The 24,428-nt window shown below is 40.0% G+C and overlaps 1 protein-coding gene across 4 annotated transcripts; it reads right to left on the bottom strand.

Annotated features, from left to right (window-relative positions):
* Nucleotides 1-193: 193 nt before the first annotated feature.
* Nucleotides 194-24,091, bottom strand: tango2 (transport and golgi organization 2 homolog (Drosophila)). 4 transcript variants are annotated; one of them, XM_033620180.2, is made up of 10 exons: nt 24,011-24,091; nt 23,284-23,353; nt 22,878-23,000; nt 16,381-16,469; nt 12,082-12,201; nt 11,588-11,705; nt 2,350-2,417; nt 1,998-2,151; nt 939-1,043; nt 194-452 (listed from the first exon to the last, which is right to left on the bottom strand). In XM_033620180.2, the coding sequence occupies exons 3-10, from the start codon at nt 22,931-22,933 to the stop codon at nt 329-331; spliced, it is 834 nt and encodes a 277-aa protein (XP_033476071.1). In that variant the 5' UTR covers nt 22,934-23,000; nt 23,284-23,353; nt 24,011-24,091; the 3' UTR covers nt 194-328. The 4 variants fall into 4 exon arrangements, with proteins under 4 accessions (XP_033476071.1, XP_033476070.1, XP_033476069.1 ...); XM_033620179.2 differs by having other exon boundaries at nt 23,957-24,075; XM_033620178.2 differs by having other exon boundaries at nt 23,895-24,034.
* Nucleotides 24,092-24,428: the final 337 nt, after the last annotated feature.

Here is a 24,428-nt window from a genome sequence, read left to right as displayed (position 1 = left end):
CTTAGACTTTTCGAAGCGACCCAACCCCACAGTTTTGTGAAATGCAAGTACAATATTTGCCTCTACAAAATTATAAATGTTCTTTGGCAATCTTTTAAATTAGCACACATTTTCAAAAGATGCATTTTTATAACTTAAATCAAGAAGACAAAATACATATCACTGATGTTAATGAGGCCGCTAGTGTCAGCTAGCTTAAGAAAAAGTGCAGACGAGTCTTCATGTTCACATAGCTGCTATGAAGCGCAGCTCGAGGAGGGGGAGAGGGGGGCAGGGAGGGTGGAGGGTGATGCAGAAAGGCACACAGTGGATTTCCTCCATAACGTCTTCACACCTGCAGTTTGAACTGGAAAGAATTGGTGCTCCATTTGCCTGTGTCACCACAGTTAGACATGTTGCGCTCTGTGAAGGTCACATTACCTTCTGCGTCTATCAGGATAATTGTATTGGTCCTAAATGAGCAGGGACACAGGATACAAGCAAAGAAACAGATAAAAAACAAAATGAACAACTGAAAATATGAGGGAAGAAAATGAAAGAACAGAGGCAAGTGGCAGGAGTAATATTAATGACAACTTAAGGAATTTAAAAGTCACATTTCAGTTACTTATCAAACACCAGTATTAACACTGAGCAGGCGTTAGTAGACCGTGCCTTGCTGAAGTACATGTTGATGGCTCTGGCAGGGACTGACACTGACCTTTCGGCGATACGACAGTCTCTGTATCCACCACTACACTGTGGCATCACAGTACAGACAATTTCCCCTTTTGTTCCCTTGCTGTGGAGGATCGATTGCACTGGGGATTTTTGTGTACCAACAATTCTGTGTTCTCTATGTTCCTGCAGGCCAGCACAGGCCTGTCAGTCACCTCAAGTAGGGACAAACAAGGGGAGAGAGAAAGGAGAGAGATTCGGCATAGGAGAAAGACACTGACCTTGTGCCATAATTAGGGGTGCGAACACACACTGCTGACTGAGCCTGGAGCAGAGGCTTGCTGATACCATTGCCCTGGCTCTCCTGAGTTGGATCAGGTGCGTTCCTATTAAACAAACCCAAAACACACCTCTTAGAGAAGCTTTAGAGTCATATGTAAGCATAGATCATTATGATGTCTGATGAAGGGCTGGTGCCCAAAAGATCACACGTGGTGATACGATTAAAATGTTCAAAAGGAGCAGTTTCTGGTGTGCGGACCTGTTTTTTGTATTTTTGTAATTTTTCTTCTGTCCAGCACCCAGTATTTATCGTTTTTGGACGTGCTATTTTTGAGTCTTGAGCATAGATCATTGTCTGTCGTATTCCCCATGCAGTACATTTAAGTCAGCGATCAACTGATGCAAAATATCCATAAATGATGTAATGTACAAACAACACCTGCACAAGAGCTTCCTCCACCTGCTGTGTCCTTAATTTCAACTTGTTTGCAAACTTCCACTTAACTCACAGTTCACTAGAATCTGTTTCTCAAAATATCTCAGGCAAAAAAAAATAGGTCATGCAGTTGAGTCTTGATGCTTTTTATACATAAACAACAGCTCTTTTAAAAAGTTTCTCCATAAGATTTGAGAGTTGACACATCGGGTGCTCCTTATTAGTGTTATGCCAAAATGTCTTTTGACTAAAGCACAATTTGACATTTGAAACTCTGTGCTTTCACTTGACCATTTCCATTAGTTATGATTGTTTTGTAAGTTCAGAAAATTACTGTAATGCAGCCTTTAAAACCAGGGGAAGACAAAACTTTTGATATATGATATCCAAAATCTAAAATGATATCTAGTCTCATATCATGATATCGATACGATATTAATATATTGCCCAGCTTCATGTCAACATTCATGACTCCATCAATGGCAGTTCACACATATTTGACACATAGAATTGCTTTATATCCAACATAAAGCCTTTAAATCTATAGAAATAAAATAAAATGAATGAAACAAGCTGTTGATGCGTGAATCTACAGCTAGGGAATGTTGATGTCGACACTCACAGTTCCTCATTATTGAGGACGGTGAGCAGCTCTTGTACCAGTCCATCGCAGGACAGCGACTGGTCGTTGACAACGCTGGTGAAGTGGCGCTTGCCTTGCAGCAGTTTCTTCCACGGCGTGTCCAGCAGCGAATTACTCAAGCCATAGATTCCTGCTGAGGGGCATATGAAGAACACAGACAAACATATACACTAGTAAGCTCTGTTAGTGACCTTGGGGCACATCCTCCGATAATTGGAGAGCAATATCAACATGGAAAGGTCAAGCTAACATGAATGGGCCAGGGGCCGAGAGTAAAGGTGTGTGACGTAAAAGGAACGGTTTCTACAGCAACCATATTAAAAACACAGACCTGATTTTAGATGGATGGGTTCAGGGCTGCCTCTGTTTCCATAGTAACACACAATGTCTTGTTTGGCTCTACATGGGACACAGTGAGATGGAAAATTACAGATTGCATTTAGTGATGATTAAACTTGTTTATATCTAATTATGAAGGCTGTGTCAAGAGTCACAATGCTTCTATGCTCTTTAAATAATCATAAACAGAGCAAAGATGGTGTTCAAAGAAGCACTCCTGAGGGAATCCTGTAAAATGAGGGCTCGGGGTGAAAGAGAATATCAACAGTGCACCATACAGTACTCTTTAATGATTGATTTTCTTCACAGTCCTGGAAAATAGGAATTAAGAAGCCTGTTTCATTTGTAGAGGCAATTCAAATGGGAAAATACCTAACACCACAGTTAATTGCTGCATTTAAATCTATCCTCAAGGAACTACTGGGTAAAATAAATGCTTCAAAATACAAATTAGTGCTGCAAACACCTCTGACTACCACAAAACCATTTAGTTACGGTGTTAGATCTTTTCGCAAAGTCCTCAGTTAGAGGGAATTTATTCAGTCTGAAAAATCTGTCTGACATCAAGGGCATCTGTGACAGCTTTGGTACAGGAGAGTGAATAATAAATTATGACCAAATCCTTTGAACCAGCAGGGGAATGGATTTTTTTGATGTCAATTTTATGACAGCCATACCAGTGGCATCAGTCAATCTGAAATGTGGCGCAACACTGCTTCAACATCTAACTTGGAAGATTTCCCAGTCAAGAGCTGGCAAGACAGGCACAGAATAAGCCGCTGGGCTCACAGCTCTGCCACGAACTTTATTGAATAGTTTTAAAAGCCACAACACAAATCGGCCTTTGGTCTATACCATATATCACCACGAGCAGAAAAGGTTTAAACCCATTAACAGTGAGTTTATATGTCATGTTTAGAGCAGATACAATAAGTCTATTAACTGATTGGTTGATTGACAGAAAATTAAGTGACCACTTCCTTTATAGTTGATAAAACATTTAATTCAATTTTCAAGCAAAAAGGCCAAACATTTGATTGTTCCAGCTTCTCAAATGCAATCTTGGAACTCCTTCGGCCATCGTCTAATGAGAATAAACCCTCTGGGAATAACAGCCAATGCCTCAAGAGATCTAGTGTAGCCAGCGGATATTCGGGCCAAGATTTTCTCTTCAGTGTGCTGGTCATTTCAGCTAATTTCTATGAGCAGATATCAGCTTATGAATGCAGATAAATAAAAGCAAAAAAAGGCAAAATTGTCATCAGATGACAGCCGCTGGTTTCCAAGATTGCATTTCGACCAAGTTGATTTGCATCTTCACGTGAACCGTTTCCCTACCGCTCACATGTGATCGCTCAGTACTACTCGGACCAAATCAGAATGCTTCTGAAACCAAAATCTTGCATACATATGCAGAATCTGTTTATAGTGGTTATTGTATAGGCCATGTTTCTACCATGGTGATTTTACACTCTAAATAAACTGAAACTGAAACTATTAAAAATGAGAAGAGTTGCAGCTTTTACCTGTTTTACATTACAGAAATTTGAATATCTTTGGGTTTTGAAACTGTTGATCTGACAATAAAAGCAATTTCAAGATGTCACATTGAACTATGGGAAATTAAGATGGGCATTTTTTAAAACAATTCTCTCATGTTTTATAGACCAAACAATTAATCACTTAATTGACAGGATATTCACTAGATTAATCAGTAAAGAAAATAATCCTTAATTGCAGCCCTATTTATGTTTAAGCCAACATTTGAACAAATCTTTGAGAAAACTGCTTCAATCCAAATTAATAGATAAATAAATAAATAAAAACTTCACCCACAAGGTGGCTATGGGGTTTCAAGAGGCTTGTGGAGAAATATTTCTTTGGTTTGCTTTTGTTTTATGCAAAGAAAAATGCTGCACTAAGATTTTAGTATATTTTGTTTATTTGCTTCTCAAAGTTAGACCATCCTAAGGCTTGATACGATGAAATGCTTCTTGTTTTCCTCAGCCAAATGTAACGGAAGCAGTGAAAATCATTATCTATAAAGGTTATCCATTAGTCAGTTTATCACAATTAAGTACACAAAAAACTACCAAAGACTGAGGGAATAACACGATGACAGATGCTGACATGAGCAAACCTCAAACAAACACTCACTTTCATTCCCTGCAAACGATTTGTGATAAACTTGCTTGTCTACGAACAGTTGCCCCTGTGCAGAGGTCATCCTTTACTGTTTGCACAAGCACTCCTCTGCCTTGTGTAAATTTCCCGGAGCAGAGCATTTTCTAAAGGGAGGACAATATGTGTCCGAGCAGCTGTGAGAGAATCCTCAAAGCGGCAGGCTGGAGTTACACTATCTCTCTGACAACAACAAACCAAAGACCTTAATACTGTTTCCAACTTGTACCCAAACCCAGTTGAACAGTCTGAATAAACAACTACTTTTTCCTGTGTTCCTATGGTTACTATGAACACAGCAACACTGTCCAATGTTGACTTGGGTGATAGCAGTCAACCCTCATACATGCGTGTACACAGTAGCTGCTCAGTGGGAAACAGATGGCACTGTAATGTGAAGGGAAGCCGAAGAATCCGTAGAGCTTTTACCTGTTGTCAGTTCTGCTGTGGGCAAACAATATCTGAAATACTATTTTTAGCTTTGCACTGAACTCAACAATACCTCAATGGCCCGGTATTTATGTATACACTTTGCCTTTGATATGCATCAAATTGACCATGGTGGTAGCAGGTGGTGGATTTGCAGAGAGACAGCTCTATTTCTGCTATTTGAAACTGGCTGGAATATTGAAAGTCCCATCAGGTGTGCCGTGGGTTGATTTGGGCTGAGATGAGGGAACAGCAGGAGGTCAAGGCCACTGGGCAGAGAGAGAACGAGGAGGGAAGAGTCGAAAACAGGCTTTTTTCAGATCTCAGTAAGAGAGGTAATCAGTATGCTGGCTGGGAGACGATCTAATGAAGAGTCCTCTATGCTGAAGCTGCAGAGCAGTTTCCCCATCGCCAGCTGTGGTGTAGTTGCCTGGAGATGCTTGGATGAGCTTTCGACATTATCAGTTCAGAATGTAGATGGGCATGTTGGTGGGGGCTCCTGGGTAACGACAGCATGTACTGTTGTACTGTTGTTTACAGCCTGTCACTTTAAGCCCCCTTGCTGAAAAGCCCATTCTGCTCTTACTGGTCAGCGTTTACAGGCCTTCCATATCTCGGTGCCTCTGCACCGACATCACAGCCGGGGAATAACTGTGACGGAGTATAGTCATACTTTATGCCATGAAAAATTACCAATAAAATGTTCTAAGCACAACTGGACATGTTCAAGCAGGAACATGGTTCAAAATCAAGGAGAAATTTACAACATTGGCAAACAAGATTACTGGTTTTCCTGAAGTTAGCATGTAGCTACATGTAGCAGTATAAACACTCACAATAACCATATAAAGAAATTCGTCACAATCTCAAGTCATCTTGTCTGAAAGGTAGCAAAAACATTGGGAACAGAGTTCTTAAAATGGTCTGAAGCCTGAGGTTATTGCTCACAAGGATTATTTTCACATACGTTTATGTAATCATTTGATACTCTGGCCATGTTTAAGACAAACATCTGACATTTTATCATTACAAATCTATCTATCTATCTATGGAAAGGAGGCAAAAACTTGATTTGTTTGGTGTTTGCTCATTTTGAATCATCAAAATGAATCATTTTTAGCTATGGTAGTGTCATGGCTCCATGGATGGCGATGTTAGTCTGTCAGTTAGTCTACCGGTTTGAACCAAGTGAAATATCTCAACAACTATTAGATAGAGTACCATAAAATTTGGTTCAGATATCCATAGTGCCCAGAGGATGAATTCCAATGACTTTTGGGAAATTCCTGAATTTTTCTTTAGCACCATTACAAGGTTGATATTTGTGGTCACAAGTCAAATGGTTAAATAACTATTGGACAAACTACCATGAAATGTGGTCCTGATAGCTGTTGACCTGTGTGTATTTTTTAACAGTTATATTTATGACATTTCTGGCTCTGTTCATTTGCTTTTTGCACCGTATTTTTTAACATTATTTTTTATATATATTTTCGTTTGGTTCGCACTCTAAACATGTGCACTCTTTGCCACTTTGCACTGTAACTGCTGCACAACAATTTCCCGCAGGATGAGTTTTAAAGTTTTACCTTATCTACATTCACACCCTCCTCAGAATGAACTGTAATAACCTTGGTCTTCCAGTTACTTTTTATCTGCTCCATCATCAGATCAAAATTACACACTGTCCAATACATTGGTTTATAACTAAAATTTTCAAAACTTCCCAACAGCCTCAGCTGTACTTTGTGTTAGTGCTGTTTAGAAAATGTTACTGTGCTAACAAAGATGGCGAACATGGTAAACATTATTCCTGCTAAACATCAGCATGCTAACATTGTCACCGTCAGTCTTGTTGTGTTGAGATACATAGTAAAAATGAAAAACCAGATATCATTCTTATGCATAATACTGGCATATCCATGTGGTAACCCATTTTAGTATCAGCTACTGTATGTGACCTCAAGGTAACGGCTGACTCGATAAATAGAATAACATGATGCCCTTATAACACTGGTAACAAAATCTAATCACATCTGACCTAGAAATGAAAATTAGCCTACATGGGTTCAGACAGACTTCCACAGGATGAAAAAATGCATTAAAATGTAGTGGGATTCAGATCTCCTCATAATGTAAAATATGACCCCTTACTAACAGTCTTAAATCCAACATCAACATTATTTTGGTTTTTGTGGCAGTTACTGAACATCTGGATTCACTTAAAGAACAATGTAGGCTATATGAGCTATTTACTGTGAGCATCTACTGCTAATTCTATTCAGCACAAAACCATGATCTCTTCTGCTCAAAGGGAATGTGATTTTGCAATACGTAATCTAAGTAGCGCTTGGAAAAACAAATATTCATAGTTGCTCCTCTTTAAAATGTTGAGAGTTCATCCACCCCTGATACTCTGGAATCTGATGCTCTGCTGTTTGTCTTTTTCAGCTAAAACAAGTTCCTGCCAAGAATTACAACACATGGTTTGAGGCCATAACATTGAGCCACTTTCTAAAGTTGTTTTAATAAAGCAGCCTCACTCTGCCTGACTGAAAGTGCATTAAGCGAGGCATTTCGTTGCAGGCAAACATCAGAAGATGTATTCATTAAAATGGATCATCTCTGGGCATTGACTTTAAAGTGAGAGTGACATGAAGTGGGATCAAAAAGGAAAGCTATAGAAAAGTCAGATGGAATGTTGGATATGGAGCCTTGAGAGCATTAAGTAGAGAATATCTGAGATGAAAATTTAAATATATATGGTGTTAGCTCGACAGAGTGAACGCTCTGTATGATGTTCTGGGAATGGACTGCTGCCACTGACTAAATCACTCGCATGTACAAGTCAACGTAACATGATCAGAGCATTAATCAAGGCTGTATTGGTTTAACAAGCATCGCAATTAAAAAGGGGCAATACATAAGTCATGGTCAGACTGAAATATGTGAAAGCCTCTGGGTTGTGTATTTAGTGTGTACACTCATTCTCCTCACTGCATCTCCATGCGGGTGATCACACACTCTCTAAAACTGAGTGAAGGCAGACAATGCTTAAAAATGCTGGGCACATCGTGTCCCCCACTGCCACCCCATCATAAATCATGTTGCTGGTTACAGATGAATGAGAAATCCTCTAATTGTAATACAGTGCTACTCTCTATCCACCAGATGTAGTTATTGATTCGGAAAGAAACTAGACGCCGTATTTCCTCTGAGCTGCTGGGCACACTACAGTGAAAAACAAATAGGCTGGTAATGACTGTGTTTATTAAAAAGATGTAGGCTCCCTTTCTGTCACTGTGTGTCATCTCAATCTGCAGTGAACGTAGCTCCCATCAGATAGGCATTTGAGGAGAGGAACGTTCACTGTACTTCCACAACACGAGGCTCTGTTGAGTGATTTCAGCCCCAGATGACAGCCCAGTTAGAGAGGAAGATATAAGGCATTATTACAATGCAAATACACGGTGTGCTTCGCTTTGCTGGCGTCTCACTAGCGTGGGGTGGCACCATATTCTTTCAATTAAGAGGAATGCCACTGGGGCAGCACAGGCACAACTACAGCTCCTGGTCTTAACAAGGACATTTGCATATCTTGATGGCTACAGCCGATCAAAGAAACAAAAGCCAAGCCGTCTAGCTGCTGTTTAGTCTTATTTGAAAAGAGAAACAAAGGGGGTTTGGAAATGCTGAAACAATACTGATATTCAAGGACTGAGGCTGCAAAAAGCTGATAATCTTCATACTACATCACTTCATACTACAAAGGGGGTCAAAGGTTATATTTAAAAAAGAAAAAGAAAAAGAAAGATCCATTCTCAATAGTATATCCACTGTGTCGTATTCCCCCACAGTGTGGAAGCTGGTACCGGGTGCTACCACATAAGAGTATAGAGCCGTGTTAGTGGCTCTGTTCTGCTCTTATATGCATTAACAGTAGTTAGTCCTTAACCTTAAACCACTTATTCATGTCTGTCTTGCTTGTTCAAGTATGTACGATAAGAAGTTAAAGGAATAACTCACCCACAATACAATCATTTCTATATCAATTACTCACCCCCTTTGTGGTGGTAGAATGATATGTATAAATGGTTTCATGCACAAACGTGTGCCTGGCAAGCCTGTGTGTTTGAACTTTGTTCAATGGAACGAACGAGCAGTGTACAAACACACATGCTTGCGCAAGTGCTGTACTTGTATGTGGAAGCATTTTAAGTAGGAAATGCATGTGTTCAGGAAGTATTGAGTATACGACTGGATACATGAGACTTGGATTACACTGCACGAGTTGTGTGAGAGTTTTGATACGGGTTTGCTGTTGTTAAACGTGGCCCAATTTAACTTCACTTCATTAAGAATTTTCTCCATTTCCGGATTGGTCATTCATTGTAGCGGTATGTTTCTTCACGATTTCAATGGAAAGGCCCTGACACACCAAGCAGACAGTCAGCTGTTGATCAATGTTGGGCCATCGGTGAGTGTCTATCGCCCTAGCGGTGTGGCCCGCAAACTTGGCCCCCGATGGCCACTGTCAGTTTTTTGTTCAGCGGATTCAGAGTGTTAAACTGGGGTCTGAGATGAGGTGAAAGACATCACTTTGACTGGCAGATCAGCTCAGTGCACGACAAGAGAAATGGAAATGAGGAAAGTAAACAAACAGGGAAAGTCAAGAGGGAGTCAGGTTGAAACAAACTTGTTATATAAGGTAAGATAAGGTAAGATTGTTTTTCTTTAGCCAGTGAGCTCTATAGCAGAAATGTTTTGCGGTTGTTTTTGTTATTGTTCACTGGCGCACAGTAAATATGCTCTGTTCTTTCAACACTGGATTGTGTTGTTAACGTGCTAACTGGCTAACTAGCGCCATGATGGCTTTCCGGTTTCCCTTTTTGAATGAAGAATACAGACTACTGCTGTCTGCTGGTATGCAGAGGTATTTCCTCTCACACAGGTGCAGAACATACATGCTGGTTGGCCGTCAGTTGGAGTCTTTGCGGTGTGTTCATGAGCAACTTTTCGGCCAAGATACGGGTGACCTGAGGCGACGCAACACTCAGCTTTCATTGCCACTATTTCTTTGACATCGGTTTGGAGTGTCTGGGCCTCAACATGTGGTGAGTAATTGATATACAAATCATCATTTTGTGAGTGAAGTATTCCTTTTAACAGGGTGACATTAGAATGAAATAACAGTCTGATCTTACATTTTCACACCATACATATAGTAATAGGGCGAATTAGCTTTACACTGCAATACAAAGACAATCCTTATTCTTTATTTTCATTTCTTCAGCTCGGATTAACAAGTGAGGATTCTGACTTTTTGCCTGCTTTAGCTTTAAATTCTATCATGTATGTAGCCAACTAGTCCACATCTAAGATCTTTTTTACAAGTGTCAAGTCAACAAGTCAGCTGGAAACATTAAAAGTCAGTAAGAGACAAAGATTTCAAACAACGCATTAGCTCATCTTGTTATATAGCTACGGCTAATAAAATCTGCCAGTAGCAATTTCAGCAGCAAAGTCACTGGCTAGAAATGAGAAGGTCACCTCTGTCTATAACAAAGTGCCCATTGTTTCAATAAACCGCATCATATCCATCATACTGGAAGTAGGCAGCGGTGATTAGTGTGATATCACAGTTATTAAAAATGATACTGTGAGTCTAATACAGCAGGGAAAAAATGTATCTCTAACCTAAAACCAATGCTAAGAAAAGTGGGGGAAGGGCAAGAAAATCTGTCTTGAGAGGAGATCCTCCTTGAGGCCATGTTACCAGGATACATGGATCATGACACCAAACTCCACTGTGGAAACCCTTTTTTTTTTCTCCCCTGCCGGGGATACAATTTGATAGGGATGTGTATTGGAGCTGAACCTCCAACCTCTCGCTGGCAGAAACTAAGACCTGTTTCCATGCCAATTGTCTACAGGGGCTTCCACCATGACAAATATCTCGGTGTGCAATAATCCTACTTTGACTTTCCTCCCATTACCAGATCACGAAATTCAGTCAAGTCAGGCTGGTGAAGGAGGCGAGGATAGAAAAAAAAAGAAGAAAAAAAAAACCCTCATTATTTTTAATGCTGTCTAGATTTTCTTTGTCTGAAACCCTGAAATAAGAACAGGTGTTCCTTTAAAATTTTAATGCTGGCTCTTTCACAGCTCAGCAACTGAGATTTCTTTTCAGTTCTGCCTGCTTTGCACTCCAGAGATGAAGACGCTGCCTTTGCGGTTTCATTCCAAGGTAAGGCAGCAGAGTTACAGCCCATTCTCAACAAGTTTCTAAAAAATCTTTGAGTCAGAATCCTTTAGTGCGCAAGAATTTGCTGATGTCACTTCATGACACCCACACAGTGCAATAAAGAGATTGTCTTAACATCCGCCAGCCTTCGGTGGCCATATTATGTATTTTTCCTAACTCTGGAATAAATTTCAACTTGTAAAATGTATCATGTTATGAATGTGGCTGCCTACTGACAGACAAATGTGTCGTTTTTGCAACCAAATCGCACTGTAAAGATTCTCATGATGTTAACACATCTTTGACTTTATCTTTTTGTACTTTATCAGTTGATGGAACACACTCTCGGATGGATTTCACCACAACATTCACTCACTTGAACTCGGCTGTGATGAGGTTGAAGCCGTTGTAAAGGTGGCTTTCTGCCGACACCTTCTTTAGATAAGAGTAGCTGTCCACATCCTTGTCCATAAGGTAGTTAGACACTAGAAATCCTGCAGAGCAGCAGAGAGAAAGGAATGCCTCTAAATTATGCACTCAATAAACCCAGACTAGTTGTTAATAATAAATACATATAAAATATATAAATATAAAAAATAAAGAGACAGTTATGTGAAACCCAAATGATTTTGCAAGACATTTTAAAATGTAGCCGGAAATGCAATGCTGTGCTTTAAATGGTGGACAACAATTAAATATACAGTACCAAAAATGTACTAAAAAATGCATGAGAAGACTACTAGGCACAGTTAAGATACCTACTAAATCTGAGGTGTAAGCAACATGCAAGATACTTCACATGAGACAGTGCAGACTATGGATAAATATTATCAGTGAATATATCTGTGACTTTTTCAAGGTCTGGTTCACCTCTTCCTTGTGCGTCAGGGTTGACACGCCCTTCCATGTAGTTGGTGATTGCACCCAGCTTGCCTCGCTTGCTGATCCCCAGCCATGATCCTCCTTCCCTACCACATTCCAAGTCCAGGCCTGGGTAACACAAAAGTAGTAGAATGTTTATTAAACAATGCTCAGGCTTCATCTGGAGGTAAAATACATTGTACGCTGCTAGTAGTCATTCAATGAGCCACTATAAGAATTTTAAATAACTTGGAATAGTAGCTATCACAACATTTCAAATAAAAAAAGATCCTTACTCCAGTGTGTGGGATTAATAACAGTGTTTTCTTCATACACTTGATTAATTGCCACAACATTCAATACCCTGGTAGTGTCCATTTAGTAAAGCCATTTTCCATGTTTCTACAGATTTTCCACACCCTATGTTCAACACAGGTAAGCCTCCCTTAAGACAAACAATAGATACCAAATTATTTACTGGCATACTTTTCATGATGTTTCCCTGAAAGAACTCCGCAACCTGGGGATTATGGGGAAATTGAGACAGCGCTCAATTGATAGACTTCGAAGTGGTTTACTCTACGAATTGCTAGCATTTTAAGTTAAAGCTGGAGTGCGGAACTTTTGCCTCCTCCCTCTGGCAGTCAGAATAATTACATCAACACTGTCGAAACACGCTTATACTGCCTGCAGGTTAGCTCACTGCATCTCCCCTGCCTCCTCGGGCACTCTCTGAAAGTCTTTTTTCGACTTCAGTCCTTCCTCTGAAAGCTGAGTTTCATTTTTATCCTCAGCATCCACTCCAGAAACATCCACTATCTGGAGAGAGAGAGAGGGGATGACAGGCAGCAACGGCCTGGAGTTGAAACAAAAACTGTGGCTGCTGAGGCAAGGACATGACCTTTGTACACTAGTGGGCGCCACCAGAAACTTTTCTTAAACGTGTCTTGGGATTTTCCCCCATAGCGTCCGCCATACTGCCAGCTCCCCCTTATTTTCAAAAATCTTTCAATCAAACTGTCAACATACATAGTAGGCCTGTCAAAAGATAACATCAGAAACACACACACCTATATACAGTGGGGAGAACAAGTATTTGATACACTGCCGATTTTGCAGGTTTTCCCACTTACAAAGCATGTAGAGGTCTGTAATTTTTATCATAGGTACACTTCAACTGTGAGAGACGGAATCTAAAACAAAAATCCAGAAAATCACATTGTATGATTTTTAAGTAATTAATTTGCATTTTATTGCATGACATAAGTATTTGATACATCAGAAAAACAGAACTTAATATTTGGTAAAGAAACCTTTGTTTGCAATTACAGAGATCAGACGTTTCCTGTAGTTCTTGACCAGGTTTGCACACACTGCAGCAGGGATTTTGGCCCACTCCTCCATACAGATCTTCTCCAGATCCTTCAGGTTTCGGGGCTGTCGCTGGGCAACACAGACTTTCAGCTCCCTCCAAAGATTTTCTATTGGGTTCAGGTCTGGAGACTGGCTAGGCCACTCCAGGACCTTGAGATGCTTCTTACGGAGCCACTCCTCAGTTGCCCTGGCTGTGTGTTTCGGGTCGTTGTCACACCGGAAGACCCAGCCACGACCCAGCCACGACCCATCTTCAATGCTCATATTGAGGGAAGGAGGTTGTTGGCCAAGATCTCGCGATACATGGCCCCATCCATCCTCCCCTCAATACGGTGCAGTCGTCCTGTCCCCTTTGCAGAAAAGCATCCCCAAAGAATGATGTTTCCACCTCCATGCTTCACGGTTGGGATGGTGTTCTTGGGGTTGTACTCATCCTTCTTCTTCCTCCAAACACGGCGAGTGGAGTTTATACCAAAAAGCTCTATTTTGGTCTCATCAGACCACATGACCTTCTCCCATTCCTCCTCTGGATCATCCAGATGGTCATTGGCAAACTTCAGACGGGCCTGGACATGCGCTGGCTTGAGCAGGGGGGACCTTGCGTGCACTGCAGGATTTTAATCCATGACGGCGTAGTGTGTTACTAATGGTTTTCTTTGCGACTGTGGTCCCAGCTCTCTTCAGATCATTGACCAGGTCCTGCCGTGTAGTTCTGGGCTGATCCCTCACCTTCCTCATGATCATTGATGCCCCACGAGGTGAGATCTTGCATGGAGCCCCAGACCGAGGGAGATTGACCGTCATCCTGAACTTCTTCCATTTTCTAATAATTGCGCCAACAGTTGTTGCCTTCTCACCAAGCTGCTTGCCTATTGTTCTGTATCCCATCCCAGCCTTGTGCAGGTCTACAATTTTGTCCCTGATGTCCTTAGACAGCTCTCTGGTCTTGGCCATTGTGGAGAGGTTGGAGTCTGTTTGATTGAGTGTGTGGACAGGTGTCTTTTATACAGGTAACGAGTTCAAACAGGTGCAGTTAATACAGGTAATGAGTGGAGAACAGGAGGGCTTCTTAAAGAAAAACTAACAGGTCTGTGAGAGCCGGAATTCTTACTGGTTGGTAGGTGATCAAATACTTATGTCATGCAATAAAATGCAAATTAATTATTTAAAAATCATACAATGTGATTTTCTGGATTTTTGTTTTAGATTCCGTCTCTCACAGTTGAAGTGTACCTATGATAAAAATTACAGACCTCTACATGCTTTGTACGTGGGAAAACCTGCAAAATTGGCAGTGTATCAAATACTTGTTCTCCCCACTGTATATATGAAGCATTGAGAAAAAAACAAAGTAAAGGCAGTGCCAAACAAAAAACATAACAACAACAAACCTAACGTTAAAATACATAAATTATTCTCTCCCCTCTTTCGCTCTGGCTGGATGACATAAAATACATCACTTCCGGTGTGCCTGACTCCGAAACTCCAGTTTAATGAGCAATATAGAGAGCTTTCCCTGGCGGCAATAGGCTTAAAAAGAACTGTGTGACCTTGTCTGGCGCACTCTCAAGCTTTAAAAAAAAAAAAAAACACAGGCCGTCAGCTGAACATGCAAAAACGTGATATTTGTCAACAGGCAAGCATAGGAGTCAGAAAAATTGACAAAATTACAATTCATTTGGGTTTAAATTCAATGAAATTCTATAAAAGTTAGTACCAAATTACATAATTCTATGCAGAAACCTTCACAGAATCTAAATTATAAACATGTAAAAAAAAGCATTACTGAAGACAGATTTCACAGGATATCTCTTTCACCTTTTACAACATTTGTCTTACTACAATGGGGAATGCCCTTGGCAAGGCCAACTATCAATCTGCAAGCTTTGCAGCAAATGTCCTTCCTTTGAAAAGTAGTAAGAAAACATACTGAACTTGAAGCTGCATTAAGATACACCTGAAAAATACTCCATTGACTGTCATTGCTGTAATGGCAGGGATTAAATAAACTCAATCCATCAATACTCATGACATGGAATTGTTGGACTGCAAAGGCTAGGCACTTCCTAGTGATCAATAAAGACAGGTCCACTTACACTGACAGTGACCAGGAAAGCCACAGGGTCTAACTCCTCTGGGAGTGGATGGAAAGCTAGCCTGATCCCACTGGGAGCTATAGCTTACTTCCCTTTTCATCATGCTGTGTCTCCTTCAGGGCCTTGCCTCTGCACCCCTCCCCAGCCACGCAGATAAGGCAGAGCCATTTACTCCTGTCACATCGCATAAAAGCAGTGATCAATTAAGGGCCCACTACCGGAGTCCTGACCCCTCTATTAAAGAGGGGAGAAGGAGACTGATGAACAACGAGGCTATCTCTGCATTTCCTCCTTCAGCAGAAAAAAAAGGATGATTGATTTCCTCTGCTTGGCTATAATGTGTATTGGACATCAGTCAATTAAATATAGTTTACTGCATGTGGGGATATCCTGTGACGGAGTGGAGGAGAATTGGATTCTGAGGTGGAGGAGACAGATTTTTCTTTGATCACTGAAAGCCACCAAGCCTTGAATAAAACTGCAGTCAAACATGACTAAAAAGGCAACACCTGCTACATTTTCACTCTCCACAGACCCAAGAGAGATATGTTTAAAATTCTAGCACATACGCCATTTGTCTAGATTTACCATAGATTCTTCTTCATAAGTTAAATATATCATCTGCTGCCTGATTTGGTGTTGTTTGTTTGCAAATTTACATCATCTTGCCCAGGTCTCTTAGAAACTTGCCTGGTTAAATAAAGGTCAAACAGAAGCTAAGCCTGCACTTCTACACGACTACCTGGTCTAACTTGCTTTTTGTTTACTTATTCAGTGCTATTGGCCTACTACTTTTTAAAATGGAAATATGCATTTGCAGGTTGGTGGACAGACTTACCGCTGAGGATCTCACTGCTGGTCCCCCAGAAGTCTGCAGCTTTGGACGGCCTGTTGTAGACCTCATCTCTGTTTGCAGCCAAAATTAGCCTGAAGAGAAGGAGCCAGAGGGGTTTAGAGGCTGTTTTATTATTTTGTTCAACCAGTGAGCCATGTATTAAAGGTATTACAGAAGGCCACTGCTGGTCTCAACAGCAGATCCATCATTAACAGTTCATTATCCCATCTCATAAGCTAATGAGTTGGTACAGTTTGCCGCTGACTCAAGTTTCTAGGACATACTGTTCTGTATCAAGTTGAGTTTCTCCCTGGTTTCATAACAGCCTCAGATGTGTCCAGGAGTCTTCAAATACAGCAATATTACAAACTGATTGAGCAGGTTGCAGAGGATACAAAAGGTCAAGGTTACAAGGAGAAGGCGGTCCTTTGATGATGACCAAAGAAGAGAGGATCAAAAGGAAGATGACAGCTAAAGGACAAGCCAATATACCTGAAAAAGTTACAGCCAGCCAGTCTTTATAGAGAGGAAGTAAAGGGAGACAGATCCATGTTCAGTTTCTGCATGCTAGCTGTGCCAGGGTTTTGTAGCAGCTTGGTGCATTTTCTTTTTCTTTATAGTGTATTTTTCCTTAGAGCCTAGCAGCTGGCCTCTTTTTCTTTTGTTATGCAGAGTGTCAATATTTGGTTGTTTCAATTTTGTTCCATGATACTCTTTGGTAACTGGGGATAGCTACCGCGAAAAACACAAGTGCTATCCTCTTCCTGTTTTAGTTGTGCCTCCTTTGTGTTGTAAATGGCCCCTTCATTTTCCCAAGAGATCGCGCCCAGCGGCAGACAGAGTTGCATAGCGAAAGTGAAGGTTAAAGGGAACCAATCTACAACCCCAATTGTAAAAAGCTGGGGACACAAAAACAGAATGCAATGATATGCAATGTTTTTTTCAACCTATATTCATCTGAATACAGTTCAAAGATGTTTAATGTTCAAACTGATGAAGGCCTGTGACCTTTGATTCTTCAGGAGGCACTGCCTTTAAAACCAACATGATTATATGAAGGCTATTACTACATGGGCTCAGAAACACTTTGGAAAACTACCGCCGGTGAACACAGTTCATTGCTGCACCTAAAAAAATCTAAGTTAAGACTCTGCATGCAAATTGAAGAACCATATATCAACAACATAGAGAAACGCTGCAGACTTCTCTGGGCCGGAGCTAATCTGAGACGGACTGACACTGTGGTCAGATGAATCCACATTTCAAACTGTTTTTGGAAATCATGGACGTTGTGTTCTCCAGGTTAAAGAGGAAATAGACCATCCAGATTGTTACCAGCACAAAGTTCTAAAGCCATCATCTGTGATGGTATGGGGTTGTGTCAGTGCCCATGGCATCATGGGTGACTTAAGCCCCGTTTCCATCAAACACTTTCGGTATAGTACTTTTGGAACCAAAAGTAACCATTCCGACATGGTACTTAGACCATGTATTACCTAGTATTACCTAGACAGTTCCCAAACACTTGCGGAGTCTCTTTTTTTTTCTTTAAGTGCGTTGCAGGCATCAAATTCCAAATGACTGTATTATTACAAAAAACAATAAAATCATCATCATTTCGTTTATCATTTAGAACATTAAATATTTTGTCTTTGTACTGTATTCAATTAGATATAGATAAAAAGGATTTTTAAATTATTGCATTCTGTATTTATTTACGCTTTTATTTAAGCAGATGGTGCCATTATTCTACAGCCATTACACTGTGCAATCAACATTGACTTCCAAATGACAAGTAAAAGCGAAAATCTTGTCTGTGCCACTTTAACCTGGCGAATCAGTCAAGAAACACTGAAATAAACCCCAAAAACTTTGTTTCAAATTTCAGTTGACAGAACTTTCTAAAGACACCAAAAATATTCAGGGGAATATGTATGAAATGATGCACAAGGCATGTAGAATATTTCCATTTGCAGCCAAAAAAAATTGATTAAGATTCTTGGGTCTGAATATTTCACTCAGTGTAAACACCATATAGCTTCAGTGGAGCGTGCACAAGCCAATACAGCATATACAGTCGATGACACTGTCAGTCAGAGTGAAATAAGATTATATTTCTTACCTTAAAGCCACTTAGGGGTTAAACCATTTTAAATAAAAAGAAATATATCTAGATAAACCATGCCATCTTCATCTCAATTTGCAAAGCTGCCTGCCTCGTATCAGTAACCTTTCCAGGTGTTTTATCTGTTTTTACTGCCTAAGCACGGCTGAAACAAACACTTATTGCTACAAACAGGAATGAACAGCATGAACGGGCTGTGTATAATGAAGACTGTATTCTGATTTAAAATATATCACCTTGAATGTGACTCTGCGGTCTGACACAGGCAGCCTGTCAGTTAAGCGCTGCGCTACACTTTGACCTGCATTATTATTCAGGGTCTCAGTGAGTAATGATGCCATTATGTTCATGGCCTTTAACAACATCAGACTGCGTTGTGACCTGTATCTAATGCAACACCAGCCATTACTTTCAACATGCCTTAACTAGCAGGTCACTACTGTCAATTGGGCAGCAAAGGACTGTGACATCACTTAGTGGCTATACGTCCTCATCCAGCTTCTCTTACTGCTCATGTAACACATATGCACAAAACTCTGTATTCAGCTCATCTCACAAATTCAGCAGTTATGAAACACAGGAAACAATTATTCCTTTGCTCAGAGGAAAAGATGACCTTTGCTACTGCACTGTGCAACTCTTTCAACATGAATCAGCCTTTTAGCAGAGACTCATAGACTTATGTATTTTATGGAGTGTAAACATGCAAAGAACAAACAAATGCAGAGCTTTGTCAACATTACTAATTGTTATGAATTCATAGAATTTGATTTAAACAGAGAGTTGAGATATGGATTTAAACACTGCAGAGAGGCCCTTAAAAGAAAGGCCAGAGAAATTTATTGACCTCTATAATAGCTGTATGCTCCTCCTGACCTTGGCAATGGTACCCCTATTAATCTTGGGTGGGAGCTTGGATCCTGTCGAGAGCAAACAGATAAACCAAACTGACCTAATAGGGGTCGACCTCTGTGCATCAAGGGCTAATTATAGCCTGTTCCCATGGCACTATGTGAGCCACCACTGCTCCGCAAAACAAAGCTAACACTAATGATGCTACACCAGAGAGAGCATCTGCCATCAGATCCGGAGGGGAAAATCACATGCGAGCAGCTCTGATCACAGTAACAGACAGCTGCATCATGTAGGAGGGACGGTGAGAAGCAGAGAAGAATCAAAGCTCTTCATAAATACTGAACTATGGTTCATTTTATATTCAGTAAACACGGTGGTCTGTGGACTTGGCCGCAGCTACTTTAGGTTTACTCTGGAATTATATATTCATAATTCCCATAGGATCATTCTGTATAGTTTTTCAAGCCCTTGACCTTTCATCTTGCATTAAGGTCAACTTTAATTTCTACTTGATGAACTATTTGCTTAGATACAAGGTATTTTGAAAATGTGCTGGAATTCTATGAAATTTGATGTATATATTCATTGTGCCCAGAGAAAACTGTAAACTTCTGGAATTATTTAGAAATAGAAATGAAATTATGCAATACACTTGATAGATTTAAAAAGATATTTAAAAATAATATTATTAGTAAATACAAAACAGAATTATGAACACTATTCATATTCACACCACTCACCAACTGCATTGGGACCTTTTGTGTACACAATATACACATTTTGTTTCGTTTCTTTCATTCTTTTTATCTTTTTTCAAAGGGAGCTGACAAAACCTTATTAATGTAAGAAGGGTAGGCAAAATAAGCTAAGGCTTCAGCCGATACCTTTTTGGTCAGTGCATTTGTAGATATTTATGTTTTGGTTTTCAGTACTGAAAGGAAATTAACTATTGTTTTATTCAATGTATAAATTTTGTGTATGAGTTATTGTTTGTGTACTCAAACTCTACAAGTTGTAAATGACCGAAATAAATTCACTAATTCAATTTTAACTGTGACTTTTGCTCAAGAGCAACCATTGGTAGATGTTGAGATCTAACTTAAGTCTGCTGGTGGTGCTACAAGAAAGGTCAGGAAGTGACTAAAGTCATTAAGATTCATCCTCTAAGAACCCTGAATATCTGTACCACATTCCATGGCAATTCACCTGGTGGTAGTCAGGGCAGGTCAGTGCAAAAAAAAAGAAAAAAAAAAAGACAACCTCATGGTGGCACTAGAGGAAAGGTCGTGGGATCAGAAAAGTCAGTAATTCATTCTCTGGGGAACATGAATGTCTGTACAAAATCTGATGGCAATCCATCCAGCAGCTGCTGGGTTATTTCAGTCTGGACTTAATATAAAAAATGTAATGTAAAATTGAACTGAAATTATTATTTGTACATCCCTTTGAGGGATGCTTTGTGATACTCTGACCACTGACCAACTGACACACCAACATCCTTATAGCCACACGTGGCTAAAAATTAAAATCTGACTGGCAGGCTGCCATGATATATATCATGAGCATATTCATGGTCCAAAGAGGATCAGCTTCACAGGCTTTGGACACTCCATGAGCTTTCCTCTGAAGCCAGCATTGGGTCAAAATGTCAACTTGCTTACAGCACATCAGAATTTAATTGGCAGATTGCCACAAGTAACATCATACTCCTGAGGAGATAATCTATTTTTGCTGTTTGATTAGTCAATCACTTTCATCTTTTTGGGTGCAATGAACACAGTAGCCTCTAGGGACTGCGAGTGAAGTTGCTGATATTTAAATGGCATTGACTAGCCTGAGGGAAGAGCTATAATTACAGGTCAAAATCACTTTACTGTCCTGGTTGGTTGATTGCAGCTCTGCTTTCATTCTGAGCAGCTAACAAAGTTGAAACACAAACAGTGCAGGCTAGAAATCGAGTTTCGAAATTTAGAAATCTCAGCATGTGGGTAATCATTGAGTCATTTGTGCTGAACTTGAACCCATTTAACCCCCGTTGGTATACTCCTGTCATTTTGTGCTGTGAGAGTGTTATAATTATTCCTAATGAAACTTTAATCTTGCCTTGAACCCAATTTAGTCTAAGTATGCTGAACATTCCTTTTGATTTACACATCACTGCAGCAAATGAAACCTACTTCTGCAACTAGTGGTCTATATATAGCACTGATGTAACCACATTAGGACACAGTACGTTTCACCTTTCCCCAGGTTGAGGTCTGAGTCAGTACTCATACCACACCTCTGCTGTGATCTCCTTAGGCGGGGTCAGACTCCCAGAGGGAAGGACAGAGATGGACTATGGCCAGGTAGAGAGTTCACTCTCAAGCTCAGGGGGATTATAATGCGCTGGACTCCACATCACCCTGTAACTCACATTGACTGCGCACAGTGCGCTGGTCTGTGCTGCCCACTGAAAAAAGTTAGCATTTACTGCTAAGTGGGGAGCATGGAGGGTGGACAAAGATTCACTCAGTGCTTTAAAAATAGCTGCAGTTTTCATTGTTGATTATTTTCTTGATTAATCGATTAGTTATTTGGTCCATAATATGTCAGAAAATGGGGAAAAATGTCCGTAAAAATATTGGTGTTTCCCAAAGCCCAAGATGATGTCCTCAAATCATGTCTTGTTTTGTTCACAACCCAAAGATGTTTAATGTACTGTCATAAAGAAGTAAAGAAACTAGAAACTATTCTCATTTTAGATGCTCAGACCATTCTGACTATTTTTTTTCCCTAAACTAATTATTAAAATTGATTTATCGATTTTCAAATTAGTTGGTGATAAATTTAGTATCTGACAGCTAATCCTGTAATTGTTGCATTTTACCTTAAAATGACAGATCTGAGCAAAATAGCATGTGATATATTTTCGATAGCAAGTAAGTGTAGAATATGTCGTTGTCAATATGTCAAAGACTGACATCTCCAAAATCAGATGTCCCTTGGCTACACATATCTAAAACAAAATAGATGATAAAACAGAAAGGAGAATTTCTTTCCCTTAACTCCTTTGTTACTATATTGCTGTTTATGTGTGTTTGCACCTCTGCTCCAATCTCCTAGTGGCACACTAGACAATCCTTGAACAAGATGAAATAGGAAACATTGCAGCTGTGTCAAAGTATGACAGCAGTGATGTCAAGACTAGACACCTGAAAGGTTTTCCCACCTTATATTTATTTAAAGAAAACCCTATCTATATATTCTGTAGCTGCATGCTGCAACGTTTTATTAAAGCCATATGATGCAAATGGAGTGAAATGTTCGAAACCCAGCACTTAGGTTTTTCAAATAGCTGCATCCAAAAGATATGTCATACATAATTTTTACACACACCTCCCAAAAACAGTTTATTGCATATTTTCTTAAAAAAAGAAAGCCTCACAACATTGTTTACCAAGATTGATGTTTCCTGCAAGTCCTTTCTTTTAGAATTCTCCATCCTGTACTGCATGGCTGTATCAGTTTATTTGCTCACCTGTAGGCATTTTTGGACGCAGGGCGGGGGTCAAACTTGAAGAAAATTATACACATGGATGGATTGGGGGATTGATGACAAAGTTTCACTGAATCCACATCTGCCTTCAAATCTTAGTCATACCTGACAAAGAAAACAAAAAACAGAAACTAGTGAGCACATATATTTAGTGATGGTGTGTGAGAGCATGGGTGTGAGGGGGTGTGGTGGTTGTTGAAATAAGACATCTGTTGTGAAACAAGCGTTGTTGAACTCAGTTAGGTGTGTTGCAATTTTGCAATAACATACTGATTGAGATAACAGCAGCTTCTCAACTGTATGTGTTCAGACTTGTGAATGTTCTGTATCTTGACAATGCACTTATCAGAATACATATTTACTTAATACTGATTATTTCAATACTTACACAGTGTACGTGGCTGCAGGACAATGAAATGGACCATCCAGAGTGCATGCTGTGTGTACTCCTGTGAACACTACCCATGTTCAGAATAGAAAGTGTTAAACATAATATCACAAAGGTTGTTATCTTTATCAATCTCTTAACTGTAATGAGTGCAAAGGTAGCAATTAAGTAACAGAAGTTCAGAGGCTCATCCAGGACTCACAATGTCATTCAATGATGTTTAAGGTGGGGTATTATAATCACCTGCTACTACTGTACATAGCAAGCCGCTAGCCCATTCAACAATGTTAACGGTATAATAACACTGCGTTTAACCAGTGAGTAACACTGTGACAAGCTATTTATACTTTCTAGAGTCCTACTTCAATGAACTACCCAAATAGCATAGCCATTGTCTGTTATGTAGGTTATATGTTTGGTAACAAATAAGTCCTGCCTTGCAGACCAACCAGTGGTTGATAACATTGTAATGTATGGCTAACATTAGTTCCACCGTTACCAGCAAACTAGTTCCAGCACAACTTCATAGCCTCAGCAATAACTAGCTAACATTAGCATTTCTACAGTCAATAACGTAAAGATGAAAAACCAAGCAAATTTTCGCTACCTACCTAACCTTGGTTATGCACGACACATTAGACTTCAGGTAAGAGTTGCTAAGCTAAATGTTTACCCGTTGTCTTGTGTACAGTTTCCTGCTGTGTAGTATTTTGCTAGCTGTACTCACTGTCTCTTTACACTCGCTGTTGTCAACTAAAAGGAAGTGTTCACATTGGGTAGCTTCCATTTGTATCTCAGGTCATCTCGTGAGCTTCTTCAGCGGGCGTAAGTATTTATTCTCTGCGTGTTTTTCAGTAACCCTCCCACCTCGGCACTACAAATGCATAAAACGAGTGCACTCCTAACGAGGCTCTGAAGTTCGCTGTGATTGGTCAGTTTACGAATAATCTACCAATCACAAGCTAACTGCAAACAGTAATACTTACTTTTCCGGTGAGTTCAAAATAAAAGCTTTAGTATTATATACGTACTTTGGTCAACTCTGATACAGCTATGTTTGTCGTATTATTGGCATGTAACAGAAAATAAATAATCAGTTAATTCCGGGACACGGGATTAAAACTGGGCAATTTTTTTCATTTCAC

Source organism: Epinephelus lanceolatus, chromosome 9, assembly GCF_041903045.1.
Source record: "Epinephelus lanceolatus isolate andai-2023 chromosome 9, ASM4190304v1, whole genome shotgun sequence".
NCBI lineage: Eukaryota > Metazoa > Chordata > Actinopteri > Perciformes > Serranidae > Epinephelus > Epinephelus lanceolatus.
This window is presented reverse-complemented; position numbering and strand designations above follow the sequence as displayed.